At 44.1% G+C, this 27,528-nt stretch overlaps 1 protein-coding gene across 1 annotated transcript in view; it reads left to right on the top strand.

Moving 5' to 3' along the window:
• The first annotated feature begins 3,665 nt into the window (after positions 1-3,665).
• Positions 3,666-27,528, top strand: part of TMEFF1 (transmembrane protein with EGF like and two follistatin like domains 1) — a 115,180-nt gene continuing 91,317 nt past the window's right edge. Inside the window, exon 1 of the mRNA XM_072329732.1 lies at positions 3,666-4,157. Coding sequence (XP_072185833.1) covers positions 3,974-4,157 — 184 coding nt within the window. The 5' untranslated portion in view covers positions 3,666-3,973. The remainder of the gene's footprint in view (positions 4,158-27,528) is intronic.

The following is a 27,528-nucleotide window of genomic DNA, read 5'->3' as shown; positions in this document are numbered from 1 at the left end:
ACCTGCCTTATAGCCTTACGTGGGTTATACAGTTTGATTCTGCATATCAATACTCTTATTCCAGATCTCTAGCAAATGCAACCTCCCTCACCAGTCTGGCAGCTTCTCCCTGCTCTTTCATACTCCCCGCTTCCATTTGGTTGTGCATCTTCCTTCTTAAAATTACTGGAGAAAAAAAAGGGAGAGCAGAAATGCTACATGTACCATCAGCAGATTGAAAAACTGCTGTTTGTGTTTGAGAGCTTGCAGAGGATGACAATTTTAGACAATCTGTGGAGCTTTCTCCCTCCGCAAGAGAGCAGTTGGAGGTGAGCAGAAGTTGAATTATTGTATAATTGCAATAAAGTCGTATTCACTTGCCAAAGATGGATGGTACCAAATGCGGCAGAGTTTAGTATGATCGCAAAGAAATACCAGATCTGTCATTTCTATGGTGTGGCATTTCCTCAGCCTGAAATTCGTATTGCAAAAGCAGCTTGTTCAAACTCTTCTAGAGTTCTATAACTTCGGTTGGCAGGAAAGGGTTTCTATTTTTTTAGTGTTTTTTGGGTCTGGGATTTTTTTCTTTTTAAATTTATATATATATATATATATATATATCAGTGAACAGAATAAGAATGAATACCCAGCTGGCACAGTGTGAATTTGCCAATCAAGCGTGACTGTATCACTCACTTAAAGCTGAGCTAAAGAGGCCTCCAGACAGACAGCACAACTCAGGCATGGCTTTTCTAGCTTTTATCCCAGGAGTCCAGGAAAAGAACCACCCAAACCACCAAAAAACCACAAACCTCATGAGATTTACTTACAATCTATGTGGACTTGCTAAAAGCTTTCATGTGATGCCACACAGGGATTGCCTAGTTAAGGTGAAAGAGATGGGGAACTGAAACAAAGCTGCAAATTCAGCTGGGATTTCACTGCAAATGACAACGTGCAGCCCTGGAAGGGGAATGTGTAAACCAGGAAAAGTCTCTATTACTGTTTCGTGAAGTTTGTTCTGCGACCAAGAGTTTTAATTTGCATGGATTTTCATAAGCATGAAAGCCAGCATGCTCTGGGCAGGACTGTCAGGACAAAGGAGATTCAGAACATCTCCTAGATACCAAAGAACCACAGAATCATTAGGGCTGGAAAAACCTCAATGGTCATTAAGCCCAACCACTGACCTGTCCCCACCGTTCCCACTGACCGTGTCCCTCAGTGCCACAGCCACACAATTCTTCAGCATCTCCAGGGACAGTGACTCCATCACCTCCCTAGGCAGCCTTTCTGAGAAGAAATATTTCCTAATATCCAAACTGAACATCTGGTGCAATTTGAGGCATTCTCTCTTGTCCTATCACTACCACCTGGAAGAAGAGGCCAACCCCATCTTGCTACCACCTCCTTTCAGGTCACTGTAGAGAGTGATATGGTCTATCCCGAGCCTCCTCTTCTCCAGACTGAACAATGCCGGTTCTCCCAGCTGCCCCCCATAAGATTTATGTTCCAGACCCCTCACAGCTTCATTGCCCATCTCAGAACATGCTTCCAGGGCCTCCCTGTCTTTCTTGTATTGAGGGGCCTAAAACTGAACACAGTGGTGAGGCGTGGCCTCACCAGAGCTGAAAACAGAGGGATATCGTCTCCCTGCTCCTGCAGGCTGCACTGTTTCTGACACAAGCCAGGATACCATTGGCCCAGCAATCCTGCCTGTCCAGATCCTTCTGTACAGCCTTCCTACCCTCAGGCAGATCAACACTTCCTCCCAGCTTGGTGTCATCTCCAAACTAACTGAGGGTGCACCCAATCCCCTGGACCAGGTTATTAATAAAGATGTTAAACAGAACAGGCCCCATTAGCAACCCCTGGGGAACATCACTTGTGATTGGTCACCAGCTGGATCTAACAAAGTCCACTCATCGCCACTCTCTGGGCCTGGCCCTCCAGAGACTACATCATGTTGGAAACTGGAAGGACAAAAAATGAGATGAAATTCAATAATGGAAAAAATAAGGACGTGCACTTAGACATTTACAAAAAGCATGTTTATTACAGACTGTGAATGACAGGCCGGGAGAAGTGGTTGTCTGTATTAGTTGCTCACAGCATGAGCCCAGAACATTGCTGTCATTTGGGTATGTAGGAAGCATACTACCTGTATGAAGAAAAGGTTGTCTGGGAAGATGTTGGAGAGATTTCATCCATTGCAACAGTTTGTGGGAAAAAAAATGCTATATTTCATGTCAGCTGTGTGTAAGAAAGCTGAATTCAAACTGTATTCAAACTCTTGGTGCCAGAGCTATAGGAGATCAAAAATACTGATAGGACAAGGGGGGATGGTTTTAAACTGAGACAGGGGAAGTTTAGGTTAGATATTAGGAGGAAGTTTTTCACACAGAGGGTGAAACAGGTTGCCCAAGGAGGCTGTGGATGCCCCATCCCTGCAGGCATTCAAGGCCAGGCTGGTTGTGTCTTTGGGCAGCCTGATCTGGTGGTTGGTGACCCTGCACACAGCAGGGGGGTTGAAACTACATGATCATTGTGGTCCTTTTCAACCCAGGCCATTCTATGATTCTATGATAGTAGTGAAGTATCTTATTTAGCTGTGTTTATAGAATGGGACGCATCAAGCATTTGGTCCTGCCATAACAAAGTGCTAGACTCAAAACATGAGTTCTGTGCCTGCCCCACGTCCTAATGATCCAAAGGGTTTGCCCACTTAGCAGAGCAGACTGCAGCACGCAGACATCTGACCAAACCTTAACTAACCTTGCACGGCGCCTGGTGCCAGCAGAGCAGGTTAACGTGCTGCACCTCACTGAGGAGTGGGGCTCTGCTGACATCTGGCATCACAGCAAACAAAGGGAGCGAATAATTACAGAAAAACGTTTACATGGCAGAGGCAGTCGGCACTGAGCTCCGTGTGTGCTGGAAGGAAATCGCTCTTTCAAGTCTTAGTGGTCCAGGACTCAGCTCATTATCACATTTGAGAAGACAACAGCCTGACTTCCTTGCACCCACGGCTGGGTTTGTGGCCTTGATTGGGGCTGCTCTGATGGCAGACTGCTCTCAGGTCCCACCACACAGGACTTGGGGCAAGAAGGCGGCGTGCAGCAGCAGCAGCACCAGAGAGAAATGGGCAGCTCAGCTCTCACAAAGGGATGGTTCGCACAGCAGGCTAAAAAACTTGCACACAATGTAAGTGACAGAGGAAAAAGAAAAAGACAAAACCAAACCCACCTTGTTGAAGACAGAGATATTCTCTGCGCTTTCCCTATGTAAAAAATGGTGACGGTGCTGTCAGTTCACCCTCAACTTTCATCTAGGCGCTGAGCCGGCTCTTGGGATACCCGCCCTGAGCTGCTGACCGCCGAGCATCCCCCTGCAGGTGACCGGGGAAAAAAACAAAACAGGCTGTAAAAGCTCTGTGTTACGACTCCCTGCCCCGACCCCGAGCCATCGGCTCGGCAGGAACGCCCCCGCCAAGCGAGCGAGGCTCCTCAGCCCTGCGTTGCGCCCACGGCTCCCAGCGAAGCGCTCCGGCCGCTCCCCGCGGTGGGACCGCAGCCGTCCTCCCCCCGCCTCCCGCTCAGCCCCTCGCTCCCCTCGGCCGGGGGAGGGGGCTGCCGTCACGTGTGCCGCCCGCTCCTTCCTCCCCCTCCCTCTCCCTTCTCCTCCTCCTCCTCCTCCTCCTCCTCCCCCTGCGCGGCGGCGGCAGCGCACCGCCGGGCTCCGCTCCCTTTGTTGCAGGCGGAGCGGCGGGCGCCGCGCACAAAGGAGCGCGGCCGGGGCAGAGCTCCCGCACCGTGCAGCGCCTCGCCCGGCCCTGCCCGGCCCTGCCCGGCGGCGGCGGCTCCCCGCGGGGATGCTGAAGGTGCGCTCCGGAGCGGCGGAGAAAGGACGGTCCCGCCCGGGTGGCGCCGCGGGCTCCGCTTGAGGCTGCGGGCCCTGCCGCCGCCATCCCGCCGCTCCCCCGCCGCCCCTCGCCATGGTGGCGGAGAGCCCGGCCGCCGCCCGGCCGCCGCCGCGAGCGGGACCCCCGCGGGGGCTGTGCTGCGCCTCGGCCCTGCTGCTGCTCGCCCTCTCGGCGCTACCCGCCGTCCGCGCCTCCCACCCGCTGCCCGCCGGCGAGTGCCAGGGCGGCGGTAAAGGGAAAGGCGGCAACTGCTCAGGTAAAGCCCCGCGCCGCCCTGCCCACGCGTGCACGTGGGGGAGCGGAGCGGCGAGGAGGAAAACAAAGGGGCGCCGCTGCCCCGGGGGCTCCGCTGAGCGCTGCGCGGGGCGAGGGACGGGCGGAGGAGAGAGAGCCGCTGGGATGGGGCCGGTCCGTGGATGGATAGACAGACAGACAGACAGACAGATGGAGAGATGCTGGCGCGGTGCGGTTTCAGCGCGTTGGTTCGGCGTGACAGCAGCGCGTTGTCGTGCATCGTGAGGGATATGGCGTTTGTAAAGCGGGGCAAAGTAAATACCACATGAAGTTTTCATTTCGCAAGCAGGGCTCGTTTCTCCCCTCCGGCCCCGCTCGGTGAGGGCAGGTCGTTCTCTTTCCCCCCCCCTCCGAAGCGCCGCTCCCCACAATGGGCCGGGGCGCCGCGCGGTGCCTTCTCCGAGGTGATGAACGGCTCCGCGCCGCCCGCCCCATTGTGTGCAGCGGGTGCGGAACAGCTCCCAGGCACGGAACAGCTCCCAGGCACGGAGAGCTTCGTCCCCGCCGCACCGGACCGCAGCCGTGACAAAGTGCGGAACAAACCGCACCGCCGCCCGCTGTCGCTGTGCTTATTTAGCCCGAATTCAGCCGGGTTGGCCGTCCGCGTGTTGTACCGCATCGCCGACGCGATGAGGTTGCCCGACTTTTGTATTGTGTTTGCAGGAACGCTGTGGTTGTTCTTACGGAAGGGTTAATAGGTCAATGTGTCGCCGGCATTAGCGGCTCAGCCGGCAGAGACGTGTGGGTCTTTGGAGCGGAGCAGGGGCATAAATCAGTGAGGGCGAGTGTGAAATATCAGTAATAAGGGAGGAAGTTTGTAAGACAGTGTGAGATGCACTGAGACTGCTGCTCAGGGAACCCTGCTGGAAGAGGGCATCCAGAATAACGCCGTCAAGTACAAAAGGCAGAATCAGAGAGAGGTGCCATCTACAAGGTGTATGTCAGGCACCGCTTGTGGTGTCACTGTAAAAACATGGAAGAAATACAGGGCTTAAAAAGGCAGCAGGTTCTGCCATGCAGTGGCTGCTTCACGCGTGATTGAGATGTTTCGGTTTCCCACGTTGATTTTGAAGAGCCTGATATCAACACGTGATGTCTGGATCAGGTTTTCCCCTCGCTTATCCCAATACGGCTTCATTAAGTTTTACCAGGTAGGTCCCTCCCTGCCAGCGATGACTTCCCTGTGTGTACACATGGGGCATCAGCACCGTTCTCAGCGGACTGCCATGGCATGGCTCGCTCTTTGCACAGAGCAGCAAACTCAGAACTCCGTGAAAGCTCTTCCTTCTAAAGTTGGGACTCGCATAATTACTTTCCGTGCTCAGGGAAGGAGAATGCAGACCTTGCCTATTACTTTGTCATTTTGATGTTTGTATCAGGTTGACCAAATGCCCTGGAGCGGTTTCTTGAACTTTTTTGTGTTGGTCCCTGAGGCTGTAGCACTTCCTCATCGCTCCATTATGTAGCTATACCGATAAAGAGTTTGCTGTAGCAAAAGAGCACTGCAAGGTGGACAACGTGGGCAGATAACATAAAAAATTCAGATGTCTTTTCCAACCCTGATTCTGTCCCTTCTGCCGGGCATTACAGTTCCGTCTTTTGTTATATGATGATATAATGGCATCATCACTGGCCAAGGGAGGATCATATAATCAAGCGATTAGAGCGAGAGGCAGAGAATTAGGACATAGCTGCCTTTAATTGATTATGTGATTTGGACTTCTGTGCATTTGACTGTCGGTCCCTACTTTGCTAAGTGAGAAAACTGAAATAGCTTGATTTTAATTAGAATGCTGGATAGAACAGAAGTTGATGGGGTTTGGGTTTTGTTTTGTTTTGTTTTGTTTCTGGAGAAGAGAGAACAGGCACCAAATGTTAGGGTTGATGTGTTAGAGATGTTATCTTACTGCCAGCTTTACTTGTAGTCATCTTGTGCAGCGCTTCTGGTACTCGATGACTGTAAGCAGGATGGGGTGATAGCTGCTTATCTGCTCTGGTTGTGAGTCAGTCTTGTTCTTAATAAAGACTGAGAAAGGAAGTATAAAATAGATTTAGTTTATGAGTTACACTGGGGAATCCCCCTGCTGCATTCTTCAGTCTCAGTCGGGATGGATCCCACATGTGGATTGTTTTGCAGCCACAGGGGTTCATCTTATTGAAACTTCCCGAATGGAGCGCATTGCAGTAAGATTTGCTTCAAATTTGAGCACCCGGGATCTCAGTTAGCAGCAATATGCCTCTGTTGCTAAGTATTTCACCTTTTCCCACCTTTATGTGATCATATATGCTTGTTGGGACGATATTGCACACCTCCTATGAGTCTATGAGGCCATATGCTGCCCTTGGTTTCTTGAAGTCTCTTTGAGAGACTTGTATAAAGATGAAATTGTTTCAAGGTAGGTTACTGAGGACTGGATGAGGCCAAGGAAAAATTAAGGACTCGTGGTCTTCCACAGAATTCCCCTTCTGAGGAGCACTAAAGTCTTTCTTTTGCATAATCGTAACGGCTCTGAAATAGCTTGTAGATGGAAGTAGATGGAAAATGCTGATTAGAGAGAGGGAAGAGCTGGACAAAGGAAGGTATCCATCCTGTGTGCAGGGTGATAGCAGAGAGCATGATGTGCTGTTTATTGAGCATGGAACCATAAGCTGTCAAAAAGCTTATAAACTGTTAGACAGAAGGGCAGAGGAAGCTATAGGGGAGCAATCCTTTATCACATACATGTTACCTTAAGTTTCAGTATGCTTTAGAAATATGGCTTCTACCCTGAAATAATTCACAGAGTAAATTAGACTGAGAATGAGAAAATGGACAAAAGAGTGCGGTGAAGCAGGGAACATCAAGTGGTGAACCATCAGGAGCACAGCAAGCACAAGAAGAATTCGTGCGTATGATATTTTATGATATTTTATGATATTTTATGATATTTTATGATATTTTATGATATTTTAAAATATGGTAGGATGAGAAGGGAAGAATAGGCATCAGAACTGGACTGAAAGCATCGTGATGCTGGGCAACAAGAGGGTCCTGAGAAGGGCTGGGAGTGGAACGTGTTGACCTGTATGTGAGAAGAAGGAAGTGAGGAAGCTGCATGAGAAAAGATAGAAAGCTGAGAACAACTCACAAAGGATAACAAGAATTAGCCACGTTGTATGCACGTTTTCAAAGCGTGTTTGTGCTTGCGTGCTTGCTCCTTATGTGAGCAGAGTTTTAGAGATAGAAGATTTGGGAAGGGCACAGAAGGTGAGCAGGAAGAGCAACGGGAGATGGCAGTCTCAATGCAGATAAGGCAGGAACATCCAGGAACATGATAATAACTCCAAGTAGTATAACTACAAAGGAGAGAAATTACACTAATCGTTGATTTTTGCACACGCTCAAGGAGGGAGCAGTGCATTTAAGATATGTCTTCTGTCATTATTGCTAGAGATGCTTGTAGGAACATAGATAAAAAAGATCTCTTTTTGTTTGGTCCTCTCTGCTTGTCTGCTTTCTACCACTGATGAATCTGCTCTCATTCAGAATCTGAAAGTCTTTGTCCTTGTTGTCTCCTGCTGATATTGTTATTTCCCCATATCCTTGTCTTGCAGCAGAGGTTGTTCAATTAGGCACTCTTCATTTCCATTATTTTGTTAGATGATATCGAGTCTGTTCTCCAGACACCGTAGCAAGGATCGCCAAGATTATCACTGCCGTGCCAGCAGAAGTGGCACAGCACAAACATATTAAGAAAAAAAATACCTGCACAAGTCACCTCTTTGCTACTTTGATGTGGTGCATGTGACGTATTTGTGCATCTGCAGTAATCAAGGACCAGCAGTGAAGAATAACACATCATCTGTCGTGTGTGTGTGGACTGTTAGTGCTGCTGTCTTGTTCAGTGCTTAATAGCTTGTAGGGATCGTAGGAAGTGGTAAAAACAAAGGGCACTGAGGCCAAACCAAAGTAGCGATGCTTGAAATATGTTGCTTTGATAGAAACCGTCTCTCCTTGAGTGTGGCCCTTGCCTTTGCTATGTCTGCTTCCTTCTAAAACTGTTTGATAGTTAAGAGGATGAGACACTGAGAAGCTTAAAAAGTAAGTGCCAAAAACTTAGTAATGAAGAATCTGTTAGAGTTGGGAGCACAAAGTTTGAGCTGCAAACTCAGTGCCTGTGACTGCTCAGTCATCTTTGCAAGGTTTTCAATCTCAGAAGCATCTAGAATACGTCTAGGATAGGATCTCTTTCAAAAATACTGTCTACATATATCGGCTAATTGCAGTTTTAGAGTTCAAACCGGGATAAAATATCACTATTTTCTGATGTGTTATCTATTATGTATGAGCTGTTGCAGTTGAGTACTTCACCTTTTTCCTTAGGATAAGCAGGAGTCTAAAGCTACTCACATTGATAACATCTACTCTGTGAAGTGAAAAGCTGAGCTGAAGAGTGGGTTGGCCAAAATGAGTTGTGTGTGTACTCTTTATCGGTCTAGGCTTTTGCGCTATCTCAAGTTTGGATCCGTTCTGTCCCTACTGTGCAGGGGAAGAACATAAAGCTGTGCCCAGTCCACCTGGTGCACATGAAAGCAATGTGGGATGACATAAAGCTCAGACACTCGCTGTTGCCAGAGCTCACCCTTGTTTGTGCCTGAGCTCTGCATGACTCTGTCAGCCAGAATCTGATGTAGCCTCAAGCCTGGCTTTTATCTGTGCTTAACTGCTGGAACAGGCATACTCTTTTTGCCTTTTCTGTTGTTGCTGTTGTTGTAGTAAAGATTAACTAAGTGGGGTTTTTGGTTCTAGTGTGTCATCCGACGTTATACAAGACCAAATCAATTTGTGTTAATGGTGTGAAACCAGATTGGTAAGAATGGAAAAACGGGATGGTTTGGGGATACAGGTTCAGGTAAATTAGCCTAGCTGTTCTAACAAATACATGTCTTCTTTGTTTGTTTGTTTGTTTGTTTGCATAGACAGGCCTGATCTGAAATGGTATCTGGGACTTGAATAATTGGTTATTTTATCTGAGACTATGACTTATGTTCCCACAGATGAATTACAACAGTCAAGCCAAGTAAACTGTGATATGTGTTTGTGCCAATTGAACTCCTGAAGTAAATGATCTAGACTCAGTCAGGTTACAGATCACTTTGAGAAACTATCATAAGGCATGAATACAAATCAGCTATAAGGAAAAAGTCAGAGCGATTAAAAAGAGAAATTAAAACTCAGAGAATACCACGCACGTATTTGTTTCCCCATAGTGTAATTATTTAGCCATGGAATGTCCTTGCGATGCAGATTCTTATGCTGAATTAAGAGTGAAAAGGTAATTAAAGTGGAATTGAAAGTGTCAGAATAACAGAAAATCATCTCATAACAGGTGTCACTCCATCATTGTCACTAGTGGGAACTGATGCTGCTATGGAGTAAGTGAAGCTTGACTGAAGAGACTGGATGGGATCCAATTTCTTTACTGTTTCTTGAAGTGGGGAAAAGAGCAGCTTTGTTTGTCATGAAAAATGTTGCCAAGAGAACCTTTCTTCTGTACCGAGACCTTCCTGATAACTCCTGTTACAGGGAAAACAAGAACCATCTTTATTAAGAGCTGTCAGGCACTTTTATTGCTGTTTATGTAAGGATAAGCATTTGTACTTAGAGTCTGATGGTTTTGGTTTATTTTTTTAGAATCGACAGTGCACTGGATAAAGGGAAGAGTTAATATTTACTTGGATTTGGAAAAAGGAAAATCTCTGGTCAGAGTCTTTGAGTGAAGGAGGAAGGCAGAGAATAGAACAGACAGATACTGACAGGAGGCTGGATTTTCCTTTTTCCTGTAAGGAGATGATGATTGTGTGCCAGACTTTTTCATCCCAGGGCCAGATTTTGGCGTGTGTCCATATAGGAGGTAGGAGAAGTAGCTTTCAAATCAACTACAGATGTAATTTTGGGGAAGAAAAAAGGGTGAGCACCAGGGATGTTAAGTAAGGATCTGTCTTTCTGACTGTAGATGACAGCTTATCCTTTCTGGTAAGTCCCTATACTTGCTGTGAAACAAAAGTGGTGATAGAGGACATGTGTTTTTGAGGGATAAGCCCGTCCTTTTGTAAGCTGTCTGCAATATCCAATAGAGCTGAAGACCAAGGAAGTTCTATGTTTGTTATTCTTTAAAAAAATAATAATAAAATCATTCTATCACAAAAATAGCTTTAGATAATAACAATTAAAAAAAACAAACAAAACAAAAACAAACACACCAAATAGATAATCTGCTATAGACTAAATAACCCTCTCTACTAATGACTGTAGTTCATTCTTAGCTCATCTTGAACTTTTAACAATTTTGAAATACAGAAAAACAGGGGAAGGAAAAAAAGGAAAAGCATGAGTGTGGAGTTGTATTCTGCAGGTCCTGAGCGTATAGAGAAAAGCATACTGTACGAAAGAAAACCACAGTACATTTTACCATATGAAGCCATTTCTTGACAAAATGGTTCTCCTTTTTGTAATATTTTTCCTCCAGGAAGGATAAAAAGATACAGAAAAAAATTATTTAGGGGCAAGTTCAGCAATCAAAATGTGATCTGATGAAATTAAAATTACCTGAAGAACCTTCTTATCTGCTTCTTTGTCTTGTTGAGCAGCTACAATATGCCTTTAGTTCTAATTTACTTCACAGTTGGCTTCGAGAAGATCTGAGGGCAGAATTCTTTCATCTTTCATTATTAAGTAGATACCCAGTAGCACCATTAGTTATTTAAATGTTGGGGAGTCTTCAATGCATGTATGAAAAGAGGAAAAAAAAGAGTCAGATCTGTTTCTCCTCTTTAAGATTCCTTCCATGGAACATTTGTCTTATGTGAAGTGGGGGACATGACACCAGCAAAGATCTTTGACTACCTAGCAAGGTGACCAGAAGGATTCTTTCTGAGCCCATTATGTCCCCAGGCCCAACTGGGTAGTGCTGGGATGCTGAGCAGGGGTTTGCCTGGGTTTTGCAGAGGTGCGTTCCTCCGTTCCAAAGTCATTATTAAACCATATATTAACCATTATTTCAAGGCTCCAGTTTCTCTGTGACTGCCTTACTAGTCGCAGTGTGGTTTTGTGAGGAGGTGGTGTTTAACTAGCAAATCGGGATTTATTTTGGGATAATTTCAATTCTAATTATAGGCGACAATTTCTAAGGACTGAAAAGACGAGTCTCTTCTGGTAATAGATTATGTGTTACAGCAACAGTGTTTAAAGGATCGGGTTCAAAATAAAATTAAATCCCTGTAATGCCTCTCTTTTGACTTAGTATTATAAAAATAAATTTAGTTGCAATTACAGTCTTGAAACACTCACTTTATATAACAGTGTTCAAGCTGGCAGGATCCTCATCCACGCCTCAGAAATAGCGTTAATTAAGACCAGCAGGAAAACACGTGAAATGAAAGAGGAGAAAATCAAGAACAAGACAGAACTGTCAGTAAGTTTTTCGAAGGGAAATTATCCTTTCCATAGCGACCGCATCCTCCCTTAGCTGACTTCTGCCAGGCTGGGACCTTGCTGCTCATATCAACATGTAAAAAGGAGTGCTTGGCAAGCCAGAGCAAGGACATTCAGGCTGTGGGATGGCTTCTGCAGTCTGCTTTGGAAGCACAGCGTGAGGCTGTGGTGGGCTGCTCTTTCTCAGCACTCAACCTGCTGGCGGGTGGCAGCTGAGCTCCTCCAGGCAAGGCCCCGGGGCCTCCTCCGCCTCACCCGGCCACATGGGACCGGTGTCAGAGCAGATGGAGGCGGCTGGCTGAGCCAGAGAGCTGGCGAGCTCCGGTTAATCTGCCCTTGAGTGCTGTGGTGTGTTTGGGATGAAACGCTTAACCTTCAGAACTCTGCCTCACCCCAGGCCCAGCTCTGCTTATTTCCCAGACCGGCACATTTTGGCCCTATTTCAACAGCCTATTGCAGATGAACAAACCTGCCTCAGACTGCTTGAACTCCTATGACATGGCATCTGATGGTGTGAGGAGCACCCAGCCCACAGTGAGGTCGTGCTGTCACATCTACTCACACATGACTGTGGAAAACCTAAAAACCCCATTCAGCAGCAGGTGAGAAAGTGCCCTGCTGCTTAAATCTGAAGCTAAGGGAGGGGTGTTTGGTGAACCTCACAGGAGTTTGACTTGCTACCCATGGTTGCACGTACAGTTTCACACATAAATACCAAGAATGAGTGATTAGATAAGCATCATTTGCAGAAAGTTGCTGAATTTCCTCTAAAATGTTAGCACAAATACCTTCCCAACTGCAGCATAAAAGCTTGAGATCTAGGCTAACCAAAGGTGTCAGTGCATATGCATTAAAAAAACCTCAAAATGAACCTATACATAAACATACAAAGCTTCTGGAAATAAAAGTTCAAATCATTAAGGTGTCTGTAAGCCTCATGGCTGAGGTGTAAAGTCAGTAGCTGATTGATGAAGACATCTCAAACAGCATTTTCAACAGGCTTTTCCATAGATGGATTGATAAAAATTGGTATGTAGGTACCAGTTTGTTACTTTAAAACTCAGGGAAGCGCTGATCTAATTAAATCTTTACATTTTGCTAATTAGCATTGACTGCTTGTGCGCTGCCTCTCTTTCATCCCTCTGGGAGAGCCAGAGGTCAGTTCATTGTGCTAGGTGGCTTCTCCAGGGCAAAGGGGAGCAGCAAAACATCTTTAGAAGAGCCAACGGGGTCCCACTGAGCAATAATATCAGGTGCAGCGGTGGGCAGATGAGCTGTCACCTTCCTAAAACATGGTGTTTTAGGATAGATTTTCCTTCATCCTCCATTTCTCACATAGCTTTACCTAGATAATTCCACAAGGCAGAGGCCGTTTTTCCTGTCTTGACTGGAATTTCAGGGCTATAAAAGTGAAAATAAAATAGACAGGCTTGAGTTAAGATTATAGAATACCTTTTTTTTTTTTTTCTTGTACAAAAGGAAGGCAGTTTGTTTAATTGTATTTCTCCCGTGGCTATCTGCAAAGGATGTCCTTTTGTTTGCATGTCTACACAGACTACCTTTGTGAAAATATGCATATATGACTGAAATGGTGCAAAGTCAGTACCGAGCTGTAACAATTAGCCTTTCTCACATCAGAATCTCACAGTTGTCATAGGTATGAAGCAACAAATTTGGCTAGAAAATACAGAGAACAGCTGCCTCATTTTCGTTTGTTTTTGTTAAGTGAGAAGAGGTATATCATTATCTCGGTGCTCTTTGTTAAACCCTTGTCTGTAATGTAGAAGAGTTACCCAGGTGAGAGAACACAACCTCCACATTTGCAAGTGATATTCATGCTGCTGGCTGAGCAAATAAAGGAGAACTGTGGAACCAAGCTCAGAATTTGAGCGTTTTGGGTGATTTATCTACCAGATGGTAAATGCAGTCCAACGTAAAAAATTAGTCTGGGAGCAAGGAATCAATCATCCAGCACACTGATCAGGAAAGGGATTTGGGTGTTATAGCAGAAAAATTAATGAGCTGGCAATCCGCAGCAGAGCGGCATTAAAACAAAAAAGATACTATACCGTAATAAAAGGGTCCACATACAGAAGACAAAAGAGATGAATATGATGCTTTGTTAGACACTGGATAAACCTAATCAAAAACACTGTGTTGCCTCAATAAGTAAATAAATCCTGAATTATTCAAACATAATGGTGAAATTGTTTGGTATCAAAACATGGAAATTCAAGTTAATTTACAAATGTGAAGTTTTTTTTACTGCCTTTCACATTTCTTTTTTCCCCAAAAATATACAGTCTGTCGAGTCACAGTAATTACTTATCGGTAGTATATATTTATATGCTATTTACAGACACAGTATAGTGGATTTGGAATTATCTAAACAAGATTATATACAAGGTACCAGTAGTACTCTGTGGAAGAAATATTTCTTTCTATTAAAATCTTGAAAATGTTTCCTTAGCCCCTTTAAGTTACCCAGGGCGGAAACCATTCCTATGGTCAGAATCTCTCCATGACTTTTCTTAGACTTCTCATGGGAAGTCCAGAAAGAGAAGACTAAGAAAAGGTGGCTCCTGTGCTGTTTCCTCTTCTGTTTCTGTTTTTGAATTCTAAGGATCAGACACAGGTTAGTCTATGGTGATAATGTGCGTCGGCAGTAGGACCGAGCCTGGCAGCTGTGGGGCTTCTTGACACAGGTGGAAACCTGGCAATGGATCCCACCTGAAGCTTGAGGCAGCAAATGGACTTCTTTGAGAGCTGGTAGCTGGAATAAGTGGTCTGGAAAGCATCTTTCTTCTACTGCAGAAAACAGCATGAAAGAAGTAGGTTGCAAAGTGGTTATTCCGCTACAGAAAGCTGCCTCAAACTTCTGTGTCCTCTGTGAGTAATGTCTTTTATTGCTGAAAGCAGTCAGAGAGACAGCAAACTGTGATGCCAAACTGTCCTCCAATTTTGTGTCTTATTTGGTTTTTCTTTTCTTGATAGTTTGGGGAACAGCTAGTGAAGCCTTGAGTGTTCCTGTTCATCACGTCAGCCTGCTGACCAAATTCTTTCACTTACTATTTCTGCTTTCTGGTTTGTTTACTTTATTTGATTCTAGATGCTGCCTGGAGAAATATTGCTATAAAGACAAGGGGAAAGGACATGACTGTCTGACCATGTAACCAGAGGAGTAAAACCCACTACTTAAGGAGCTTTTTGAGTGCTAATCACTGCTTGATATCAAGGAGGGGCTACTAGATTATGATTTATCTATGTATAAAACAACAAACAAACAGATCTATCTGAGAGAGTAAGCAGGAGGAGCCCGCAAGTACCAGTTTCTTATGACTATTGGTTAAGACTGTAGAGACACTTGGTTTTCCATAGACTTTTACAGGAGCTGTAGCAAAATCTATAGCAAAGGGTTAGACCTGAATGCCTATGTTTCTCCTAGACAGAAAGACGGTTTTACTTAAAAATTTTGCAGAGCATGTCAGAATATCTTCTGATACTGTGCTGAGTTGTGTTTGCACAGCTCCAGTGCACCAGGCTCAACCTTGGTGTAAATAGCAGCTCTACCTCCATCACCAGTTGTTTACCTTGAGGTTGAAATTGGCCTTTTATTTCCTCTCAGTTGTATGGGTGTGAGATGAAGGGCAAAATTTAACTATGTGGCTGTTTACTTACAGGGGTTTCCCTTGGCTATATTTATAAGTATCGTTCTGTTGTTTTAGAGGGTCACAGCATTGTTAAAGAGGGCTGAAGATGCCCATGGCCCCCCATTCGAGCAGAAGAGATGGGCTGGATTCAGAATGGCGGCAGCATGGGGTCTGTCGGTGCCTTAGAAGTGAGATGATTCAGAACAGATACGGTTGTGTATCTGTGATCCTGGTCATGTGCCCCCTTTCCCTGTGGGCTGATTGGTGGATTTGCAGGAATAAGGGGCTCCCCTCCAAGCACTGCAGGATGCTGACAAAGCCTGTGTGTCCTTTGCTAACTCCAGATGAGGGCAAAATGAGAACCAACCACTTCTCTGCTGTAAAGCAAGTAATAGCAGCTAATTTATGGCAATTAGGAAGCCTCCCTCAAGAGCTGTGAGCTGACACCGGGCGCATTTTGGCACGGGCTGTGCTCGCTTTGCTCCTCAGCCCTGGGAACCTTGGGAAGACAACTTACGAGCTGGCTAATCCGGCATTACATTTGCAGAGGGAATCCCCAGTGGGGAAGAGCGAATAATTTCCACCTGCTTTGTGCTGCATGAGTGACACAACAGGAGCCAATGCGATCGATGAGCATATTTGGAGGAGAGGCTGGCATCTCGGCTATATTTTAGATAATGCATTTCTTTGTCCCGTATGCTGACCATCACAGCATTGGCCACATTGATTCATTCACCTGGACCCTCTTTGTACCTGCAACCCTGATGGCAATGAGGCACAATGTAAGGATCCCACACTGTAGCACAGTGATAAATTTCCAGCCCCTGAAAATCCCTCCGAGGCTGTCAGAGGGGGTTAGCAGAAGCTTCGGGAATCATATTTTCTCCTTGCGTTTCAGGAAGGATAAACGAGCAGGCAGAAAGGAATTATTAACTATAGATTGAGCTGACAAGTCTCTCTCTGGGAGGTAAATGCATTTTGGTAAGCCGAACAAGTCGTCAACAGTGATTTGTTTGTTAAAAGTGTAATGCAGTTGTTGAAGTTTCAGAGCAGCAGAGCTTATGACTCGGCTCTTTGCTGGTCCATAACTTACTGACGCTACCAGAATTCATTAAGTGGCCCAAACGAGCAGCTGGGGGCTTGTTTGTTTGTTTTCTCCCCATGACTTTTATGGTGCTGGTGGTTCTGCTAATTTTCCAGGGTTTTCCTGACTGTTTAATTATGGTTTTCAAAATCAGCCCTAAATACTATAGTGTATGGGTGTTCGGAGGAGAGAGTATATGCGAACCTAATTATCCTTCAGAACTATTCAGAGCGTTATGTTTCATGGATATTACACAAGCGTTAATTTATTTCCTTTCTCTGTGTACAGAATAGGATTCCGTTGCTATTTTTACATAGGCGTGTGTATCACAAGAATGCACGGCAGTAATATTTTAATTTATAGATCTATTAAGGGATTCTAATGAAACGGAACACAAGAGGAAACTGAGATTTATTTTTTTTTGTATTAATTTGAAAAGAGTTGCATTTTAATCTCCTGCATGGACAATACTCTTGTTGGAATTAACTTGAGTGTAATATTTGGGATATAAGAAAAGTACGCCATGTTTCATTTGAAATCAGAGACTTCTTAAGGTGTTTTTTATAAGTTCTTGATTTTTGATGTAGGCTAGAAGAAACCATAGAGATCCAGTGGTAAGATTCCCTCTATCTAGTTCAGTTCTGTAACTCACGCAGAAATAGGCATTTCTTCCCATGCTTATAGATAGCGAGGTAATTTTTCCAGAAAGGAGCTTACCATGCAGGCTGACTGCCTTTGCTGACAGTCTGTTGGCCACATGGCTGGAGAAGATCTCCCATGTCACTGTGGTTGCTGCTCCTGCACTGAAGCCTATTGCTCAGCGTGATCCTCTCAGAACCTGTGTTCAGAAAAGAATCAGTAAATTTTGATGTACTTTCCAAAATGTCTAAATATCACCCATGGACTAGACTAGGCTGAAAACTGCCTTTTGACCTATTGTATAAAATAAAGTTTGGGTATAAACATTAGATGTTAGGAAAAACAAAGTGCTCCTGAACAGCTTCCGCTAGTGTGAGTTATTGCATCCTATATGAGGGGTTGGGGGGGGGGGGTCAGATGATGAGAAATCTCCAGTTGCTGAGTATGTCTGGAAAGTCTGTTTTGAGTAACTTGTCCACGATTGCACAAGGGCATTAGAATTGCGGCAAATAAAATTAGTTTTGCAGTCTTCTTTCTGAGTGCTTGATTTACTCTTTTGTTATGGCTTATCATAACTTCCCTTTATTTAAAGAAAAAAGACTTTCCCTACCAACAGCTGGGGAAAATTCAGAAATCTCACATGGCAGGCTGATTTTTTTTAATAGCTGTGAGAAAGGTTAAAATCATTACGTACTGGCAGAGACTTCTCACTTGAATTAATGGCTTAATGGGTACCATTGAAAATAGTTCTATGTGAAGCAGGCACATGAAAACAGATCATTTTGCTATGTACTGACATAAAAGCAAAGACCCAGCAATCCCTGTCTCTCTGTCAAGGCCTGGGGTCAAGCATATTCCAGCCCCTTTTGGCAGCCTACATTTTGAGGTGAAATGGATGGATTTTGTCATAGGGAGAAACCAGTGGTCTGAGCTTTAGAAAATGTACCTTCAGAACTCCAGCTTGTGCCTCAGCTGTTGTGTAAGGACATGGAACGGCTCAAGTGCCTTTAGTGGTGCAAGTGATGGATAATTGCTCCAAAAAAAACAAACCCAAAACAAAATATGTGCTCTGATTTGATTCTTAAGAACAACATGGCTGGAAATCTTCTGTTTAAAACAACAAGCCTGAGTGCTATAAACAAAACAGGATATTAGGATGGAGGATGTTACACAATGTTAACTAAAGGCATGGTCCCAGCTCTGTGTATTAATTCAGTTCAGGAGTTTGCAAGTTGCGTTCAAGTTGAAGAGCTCTGTATTTGCCCAAGAAAGTATTTAGAAGTTGGGAAATGCCAGCATTCTGGACTGTCCTTGGGTTCTCAAATAGGTGAGAACTGCTTTCTCATCACTTTCTTATCTTTGTGAGAACGTTTATGAAATTCGCTCTCAAAGGAGCTTGCAAAAATATTGTGTGCAGCCTTTTCTTCCTGGCTAGGTAAGCATATGTATATTTAGTTATGGAAATGGAAAAGAAAATAATACGGATGTAACAAACATTAATGCTGTTTCTTTTGTAGAAAAATATCAGCTGAATAATAACACCAGAAAGCACTTCTACAGAGCAGGAAAAGAAAGTTATGGGTTATTTATTGTTGTTATTTTTTAAATGTGAAAGACTGCCCAGATTAGGGTATGGTCTTACCAAGAATTGTCTTTGCCCATGATTTCACCCTCCTGCTGCAGGATGTGCATCCCACCACAGACCTTGGCCCACTTCAGTCCTCAGCAAACCCCACTCTTATCCAAGTTCCCTCTCTAAGACAGAGTGAGCCAGCAATAATAGAAGTATGGAAAAGCCCTTTAAGATAATGAAGTCCAACCCCCAACCCACACAAACCATGTCCCACAGTGCTGCATCCACACGGGTTCTTGAACACTTCCAAGGAGACTCCACCCCCTCCTTGGGAAGCCTGTTCCAGCGTCTCACTATTCTTTCTGGGAGTAAGTTTTTCCTAATATCCAACCTGAACCTCCTCTGATGCAACTTGAGGCCATTCCCTCTCATCCTATTGCTATTACCTGGAGGAAGAGGCCAAGCCCCACCTCACTACAACCTCCTTTCAGGCAGCTGTAGAGGGCAATAAGGTCTTCCCTGAGCCTCCTCTTCTCCAGTTGAAACAATCTCAGTTCCCTCAGCTGCTCTGCATAAGTCTTCTGCTTTAGACTCTTCATCAGCTTCATTGCCCTTCTCTTGGTGTTATTAGCTGTTCCCTGACTGTTGTGATGGGTACCAGAAGTGAGAGTGCCATGAGGTGAAGAGCAGGAAGAGATAAGGACTGCACTGCAGACTAGTTCCCGTCAGCACGTGAGCTGCCTTCCAAACCACATCATCACCACACCTAGAAAAATAGCAATCACTATAGCTGCAAATATGTGCTAGGCCGTAGATTTCCACCACTGCCTTGAAATAGTGGATTTCAGGAGATTTTGGGGAAATTTTTCATCAAGAGAGTGGTGAGGTGCTGGCACAGCTGCCTAGAGAAGCTGTGGTGCCCCATCCCTGGAGGCTCTCAAGTCCAGGTTGGATGGGGCCCTGGGCAGCTGAGCTGCTGGGGGGCAGCCCTGTCCCTGCCTGAGACTTAATGATCCTTGAGGTCCCTTCCAACCCAAGCCATTCTGTAATTCTGAATAATGGTCAGAAATCTCGTGGACTCAAGATGTGATCTGTCTGAAGATGAGGATGCTGTGGGGCGTGCATGGGTTCAGGTTACTAGAGAAATTTCCTGCAGACTTTTGGTGTAACTGTAGATCTTCAGACACAAAAGGTTTATTCCTGTTCTCAGTCTTACATAGCCAGCGTAAAAGCACCGTGTATGATTCATTTTCTTCTTTAATTTGCCTTGTTCTTCATGCTACACTCCACTAAAGATATTTACTTTTATTTCTGCTACTCCACATGGCAGAATTTGTCTGCAAGAAAGGAATTTAAGTGCAAGAAAGCTTTTATAGACAGAGATTGAAGCAGCAAAACATTAGGCAGGAATCAAATGCAAGATGTTAAGCACCGTCTTTCCTGAAATCAAGGAGCAATTAAACTTCTTATTTCACTGACAAACTTGAAACCTGTAAAGTAATACGGTAACATAATGGGAAGCAGCACTTAATGAGCTTATGCAGTTATTGCAAGTTAAAAACAGTTGCATGTTTGGCAAACAAAATACCAAGAATACATTATCATTAAACGGTGGTGATAATGTAGTCAAAACAATAGCAAAGTACATAAGCCTCACAGAGCTATTAAATTTACTGTATCTTCTTTGAGGAGCGAAAACAAGTGAAGAAAGCACAACGCAGCTGTAGGGGGGTGGGGGGAAAGCAGGATTAAATCAGGAAAGCATGCAAGCTAATGAAAAAGAGCAACCAGGTTCACCTTGGATGGCAAAAAACAAAACAACTCTAAACAAAACATAATATAAACCTTTTATCTCAGAGGAATCCTCTTTTTCAGGGTTAGCCTCGCTGGAAACAGGCTCAGTGGGAGACTTTAATCACCTAAACAAACAAGTAATAGAAATGATTAATGATTCCTAACCTGTTCAAACCCAGCATCTCTTGGGGTCTGCTTCATCACCTGAACTTACAAGATCTACATCTGCCAGCTTGGCTTGTGAGTATGAAACCCAGGGCACAAAGCAGGCTATTTCTAAGAATGTTGTGAGCCCTCGCCACTTCAGCAAGGCATCTGATTGGCATCTCGGCTGGAAGCATGTAGCTTTTTCTATTGTTTTTATGGAATTAGCTTTCCCAGGCTACAGGGAAACTGAGGACACAGTGGCCATAGTGCCCTCTGCTATTGCCCTTTCCAGCCCAGCTCCAACAGCCTGTCTGTCCCATCTGTAATTCCTTAGCTTAAAAAAGAGACTGCTGTGAGAGATGATGTCAGAAGTTGGGATGAAGCACTTCACTGCCACCACTCTCCCTTCAGGCCCTTCCTTCATGGAAGAAAGTCAGCTGGGTTGAGCGTGGTCTGCCCTTCAACTGCTGACTGCTTCTACTAGCCTTGTACTTTGTGTCTTTGAAGAGGAACTCTGAGAGGATGTTTTCCAGGGACTGTGGTGAGAATGGCTGACTGCTTGTACTCCAGGTCCTCTTCCCTGACCTCCCTAAAGACGGAACAATGCTAGCCTTTCATGGGTAATTGACACCAGCCTCACAGTCACATCAGTCAGTCCTCTCAGATCCTCCAGTGAAACCCATCTGGCCTGATGGAGCTGAACATACCTGATTTTTCTAAGGAGTCTCAAACCTATTCCTCTGCTGTTGGCTGTCCTTTTTCTGAACGGTGTTGTTACCTGCTGTGATTTGGGAGCAGGCTATGAAGACCTGTAAGACAAAAGAGACACAGTGTGCTTCAGCCTCTTCTTTGATGCCTGCAACCTTTCTCTTCTCCGTCCATCAAGAGATACATTTTTCCTGAACAACTTATTGCATATGGCATTCCCAAAGAATTGTTTGTTTCTAACCTTAATGTCCCTTGCTAACTCTAGCTGGGCTTTTTCTTTCCTGTTTTTGTACCAGAGTGCCCAAGCAATGCTTTTGTTCTTCCTCTTTGTTGCCTGTCTGTGTTTACACTTGTGTGCTCCCTTTCTGTACCCTCAGTTCATTAAGAACCTTCTTCTCAGCCAAGAAGGCATGCTGCCAAAAAGGTGAATGCAAGGCAGGGAACAGTCAGAGCAACATAAAGGTGTGCGTGTGAAAAATACGGTGACTTTTCTGAAGGAGATAGCTAGGCGGATGAGGACAAGGACTGTAAAATAAGATGTAATGGTGTCCTCGTTTGCCCAGGAAGAGGATATTGATAGTAAGGAAATCAGAGTGGGTGAAATGCCAGGTTGTTCACCCTGTTTTTGATGAAGTTTTCACTTTATGCTGAACTTTATAGTACTGCAGACACCTTGGTACTGAGATAGGTGTACGCAGTTGGGTGTGTGAAATCAGGAGCAGAGAGGGCAGCAGTAAAGTAACAGAAGCAAGAGCTTTCTGAGGCAATGGTAATTTTCTGTCCCTCTGTAGGAAGAATCCAGTGAAGATTAGTATCTAAGAGGAGTTATAGAGGGTAATTGGCTGGATGTCAGAAAAGGTGGGGCAAGATGGCAAAGCCAGCTCTGAGGAATGAGAAACCTTATTCATCAGAGAAGAGGAACTCAAAGATTAAAAGATCAGAAAGAAGAGTTCATTACTAAGTCTAGGTCAAATGGATGAGGTAGGGTAAAGGGAGAAAGAAGGGAGAGGTCTTCAGTCAGAAGTCAATGAAGATTGAAATTGCTTGAGTTCAAACGTTAAAGGAAGAGGGAGAGGCAAATAACAGAAGGAATACCTAGAAGGGGATTTTGAGATATGGGCTTGGAAGGAAAGAGGTCTTGCCAGACTTTAGGGAAAAACATGAGATCATAGTGTGAGAGTTGTGGTTCTTCATTGCTGTTGGAGAGCAGAACTGAACTGGGTAGTCTGGGATCATGGCGGTGTTGGACAGCAAGAGGGGCATGGGCAGCACAGCACAGGGGGTGCTGTAGAAGGAACAGGAGAAATGGCCTTGACAGATGGAAAAGTCTTGGATCCAAATGAGGGACTGGTCAGTGAGGGGGAAAGCATCATCAGAGAAAGAGCAATGAGCTGAATGTTCAAGAGAAAAAACTCCGCCACTAAAAGGCAGGAGGGGGGAATTGGTTAATCAAAAGCCGATTTCTTTCTTCCATTTTCTGTCTTCCTTAGAACAAAAAACAACGAGAACAATCCTTCCTCCATTAGCATATCTTTATTTAATTAGTTTTATCAGTCATTGTGGTTTCCAATTAGAAATATATATATGTGTGTGTGTATTTTTTCTGTACTCCTCTGTTTAACAGACCATGAGGAAGATTGACAGATTAAACCCCTAATCCTGAATACATGCACGTGCTTAATTCTGAAGTCATATACTTATGTTATTAACTGTGTTGTTAGACCAGAGCTGTAGCGCTCAGCTGCTTTGATATGGTGAAAATAAAGATGCTTTCAAAAGGATTTAATACTGTTTCAGATTTAGCAGATTTGGATATTAGATCAATAATACTTAAAGGTAAAGAACAAAAACAAACCCCAAACCAACAAAACCTCAAAGACACGTGCTTTCTTATCTTGATCATATTTTCACACAACAGTAAATTCCACAGATTTATCATTCATGAGATCCTCAAAGGTGCACGCCTAAGTTATTTGCTTAATGTTTATTGGTACCTTTGAAATCCTCTCCTAATTTATTTCAGAAAAAGAAATGTCTTCAAATGCAAAATGAAATCAGTGTGATGCTGGACCTAATCTACAATGACTGGATCAGGTCTGAAGTGGTAAAAACAAGTGTTGTCCTGCTTTGGAATTAAAAACGTGGATCATGAATGAGCTGGGTTTAATCTTCACAAAAGAAGAACAGGTTGGCCAGAGAGGTTGTAGAGTCTCTTTCTATGGAGATATTCAAGACCCATCTGGATGCCTACCTGTGTGACCTATTGTAGGGGACCTGCTTTAGCTGGGTGTTGGAACTGATGAACTCCAGAGATCCTTTCCAACCCCTGTGATTCTGAGATTCATCATTCACAGCTAATTCATTCATGACATTTGATTAATAATTGTTAGTTGAGATTTTTCTCTGGAACACTCCATTGTGTTGTCTGGTTGAAAAGAATGAAGCTGTGTTGTCAGGGTTTTCTCAGCATGCTCTGACTTTATTCCTAGACATTGAGACAGAGTGAATAAGGGTGATATTACAAAGGTTTATAAGCTCATTCAGAGATTATTCTGCAGTTGCCCAGTCTTAAGTTTTTATCCTGTAGTTTTTATGGAAAAATGCACAAATGATGTTTTAATTTTGTGTCTGTAACTTTGACAAATAATTTATATTCTTCTATTTTTTTCTTTTTTTCTTTTACTAAGTTACTATCCATCATAAATGTTAGATTATTACATTATTACACCGTCTAAGCCAAGTGTAAACATGCTGGTCTTCATTAACTTTTATCTTGCCAACTACAAGAGATTCTGTGATGAAATGTCGTATCCCGATTTAGGTTTTCAAATCATTACATTTACCAACACTTGGGCTTAGTTGCGTATTTAGAAGTATAACATAGAGTTGAAATATGCAAGCTGTTTTTGAAAGACACAATTCAGGAAGGATGATGATTTTCACAGGATTTTTCAGAGATTTAGTGTTTCTATTAATTAAATGCCATTGGTGTCACTTTGGTTTGGTGACTTAATAAAAACAGTAGATGTTGTTGTGTTAGTGCAGATGTAACAGAGTACAGGTTTGGGGGAAAAAAAGTCTTTGGAGAAAAATGGATTACAGTAAATGTTTCTCAGACCCTTTTGTGAAAGGTGATATTTACAGTTGTATTTGAAAACTATGCATTAAATAGAAGGAGAGGCATGGCTTCTCCTTTGTCCCTCCAGGGAAATACAGCACACTAGTGTGCTGCCCAAGGCACAGCACACACCAGGAATGGATTAATCGGAAAGCCTTCTAGTTGAATATTCCTGCCTTGTGTGCACCTTCCTGCCTCAGTGCAGGGCCTGCTAGTTCTGGGGGACCTTTGCTGACCTGTTTGGGAAGTGGATAGGAAGGCAATGCTGTGATGAGTGTCTGTTTTTCTTGTTATAGCACTGGGTCATCTGGGTCACACTTTGCTTCCATAATTCTTGCTCTGTACTAGGAGGTAGACAAAGCAAATGCTGTGCTGCTGTGCTTATCTTGTACGTGCAGTGATTCTTATGCAAAGGCGTTCCATGACATGATTTCAGTGCTCTGACATTTGGGCAGTGTTTGGGTTTGAATGGATGGATGGATGTAGGAGTCACCGAGGGGTAGGGCTTGATTTGTTTGACAAAAACCCGCTCGGTGATTTCAAGATAATAAAACAGCTGCATTGTCTCCTGTGTGACACCTGAAAAAAATCCCCAGTGATAGCTTTCTGCTGGGATATATTTTGCTATTACTTCACATTATTACGTGCTATATTTACCAATGCAAAATGAGATTAGTTAGCTGGATATGACAGGAAAGGTGTAGGAGCACACTTTCTGTGCAGAACATCTTTCCTACAGGAAGGCAACCAGGTCTCACACAGCTCAGACAGTGAGAAAGGAATGATCTCTGTATGAGCAATGTCTCAAAATCCTTCCCCTAAAACTTGTAAAAAGATATAAATATATATGCATTCATATATGAAAATGCATGAAATCAGTATTAAAGAAGCTGCCAGGCTGGGATTAAGGACAGTGTGGTTCAGATTGTTATGAAAGTGGAAGCAAGTCTTCACCTGCCCCCCTGTTACCCTCTGCCAAGTGTCACTGCGGGGTTTTATGCTTTCGGCTCCTTACACTGAGCTGCTATGACTGCTGCAAGGATCTGATTGACCAAAAGTGACTGGATACAGTGGGTTCGTTCTGGACACAGTGCATATGTGTTATGTATATAGGTTTTGTAAAACTAGATCGCCTCGTGCCTATGAAGGCATTCCATAGAACATGCTGTCCTGTAGAAGCAGTACTAGAGCAACGCCAGTATTGCTATGCTAGCAGAGTTACTGTCCTGTAGAAACAGTGTGTTAACAGCTTCACTCCTTCAGGAACACTGTGTTTTCTTCTGCAAGAATATTTCTGGCAGAAATGGTCTTGCAGCCCTTGGGAAACAGCTCAGAGCTGAATCCAGCAGATATACTGTCCTCTGCAGCCCCCCTGTGCCTGAGAAACAAGCTGGGGTTTCCAGCTTTTCCACAGTGGACACAATCACACTTCAGAAACTTCCTAAACAGTCTGTTGGATTCTTCTCCTTGTCGATCTGTGCTCTTATTTTTTTCATCTCTCTTGCTTTTGATACCCTTTCCTTTTCCAAGATTCTTCCTATGCACAGCATTCTCCTTAGCCTAGTGATACTGTATTATTTCATATCAGGCTTATGGACTGAAAAGATAAAGAGAAACCTTTCATATAATTCTCTTCTGCCAATATGTTGTAACAAGCCCACAGCCACAGTACGTGAGCACCTACCTATAGTGCATTAAGCAGAGCAAGAGCATTTGTCATGTGGGATCCTTTCCTTCTCTCTCTCTGTCCCCTGGGGAAAATTGGATGCTGATTATATTGCTATACTAATGAGTTTATTAGTGGAACAGAATTTGAGAAGTGGGAGAATAGAGACGTTGGTAGAAATATAGGAGCAGCAGGTTTCTCTGTCTCTCAGGTGGTATGCAGCTATCTGGTAGCACCCAGCTCTCCCAGTTCCATGTGCTGGTTCCAGGACATCACAAACACTTGTGTAATCAATGAATATACTGATGTAATAATTAGGAAATATATAAAAGAGTTAAGCTAACAAGTTGTTATGTAAGAGAAGAATGGTTAGATCTTATCCTTATCCTGGGCTCACTGAAAACCTCCACAAAGAGCAATCTCTAAAAGAGATCCTTCCCCAATGGCAGTCAGCTCTTAAATGGCATTGAGGAGAGGTGGAGCCAGGTTCCACCCCTTCCTGTAGCACAGGAGAATTGCCTTCACCTGTGCTCCCAGGGCTGACTTAATGCTCATTTCAGGTCATTAATCAGAGGTTCAGGCTGTGATTCAGTAGTTCCAATACAACACTACGCCAGTGTTTCCCAATGTTTGTGTGCTCAGTAATGCCCTGCATTGGCCAAAAGTCCTGTTGTCATCTTTCTGTATCAAAACTCACATCTTCCAAGAACTCTTTGCATTTTATACTCCTGTATTTCTACATTCTGTTTCTCGTGGTGGCTAAAAGACCAGGAGTTTTCATAAACTACTTGACTAAAGGGCAACTGAGTTTTTTTTTGTGTGCATGTGCTAAATGTTTACTGCAAGTCCCAGCAATCAGGAGAGCACAGGAATTTCAAGCAACCTTTTATTTCCTACTGCTAGGAACAGCAAGGAGAAAGGACACTTGTGCCGTTCTCTGAGCAGAGTCCTTAGTCTAGGATGAACAAAAAAGCAAAGGTTTCCCTGGTTCCATCATTGTTAGCTTCAGCCATTCTGAGTGCCACTTTTAGTCCTGCTCAAGCCATAGTATGAGGTTACATGACCTATCTTTACTGCTGTCCCCTGCATGAAGCTCATGCACTTGCTTGGAGCAGTCAGCAGAAATTGATTGTGATTCTACAGGGGATAGTGTTTGGTCAGATGGGATTTTTTGGAGCCGTTTGTCCAGCACTGCCATACTCAGCTGCTCCCTCCTTAGGCTTGTATGTCCTTCCCTCTGCTACAGAGCTCAGAGAGGTTCAGACCCATTTGACTCACTGTGGTGATTCTATTTGGAAAACATTGGAGTTACCTTGGCTTGGAGATGTGGACTCTTCATTCTGAAGGTGCTCAGGATCCCTGCCACTCAGTTGCGCTTTAGTTCCTGTAAATAATAGGCTCTGCATGGAGTGTTAGGTGAACAGATTTCTTTACATTTCAAGGCTAGTTTCAGCAAAGATTTTAGCAATGAGTTTGGCAG

The sequence above is a fragment of the Excalfactoria chinensis genome, chromosome 2 (genome assembly GCF_039878825.1).
Source record: "Excalfactoria chinensis isolate bCotChi1 chromosome 2, bCotChi1.hap2, whole genome shotgun sequence".
Lineage (NCBI taxonomy): Eukaryota > Metazoa > Chordata > Aves > Galliformes > Phasianidae > Excalfactoria > Excalfactoria chinensis.
This window is presented reverse-complemented; position numbering and strand designations above follow the sequence as displayed.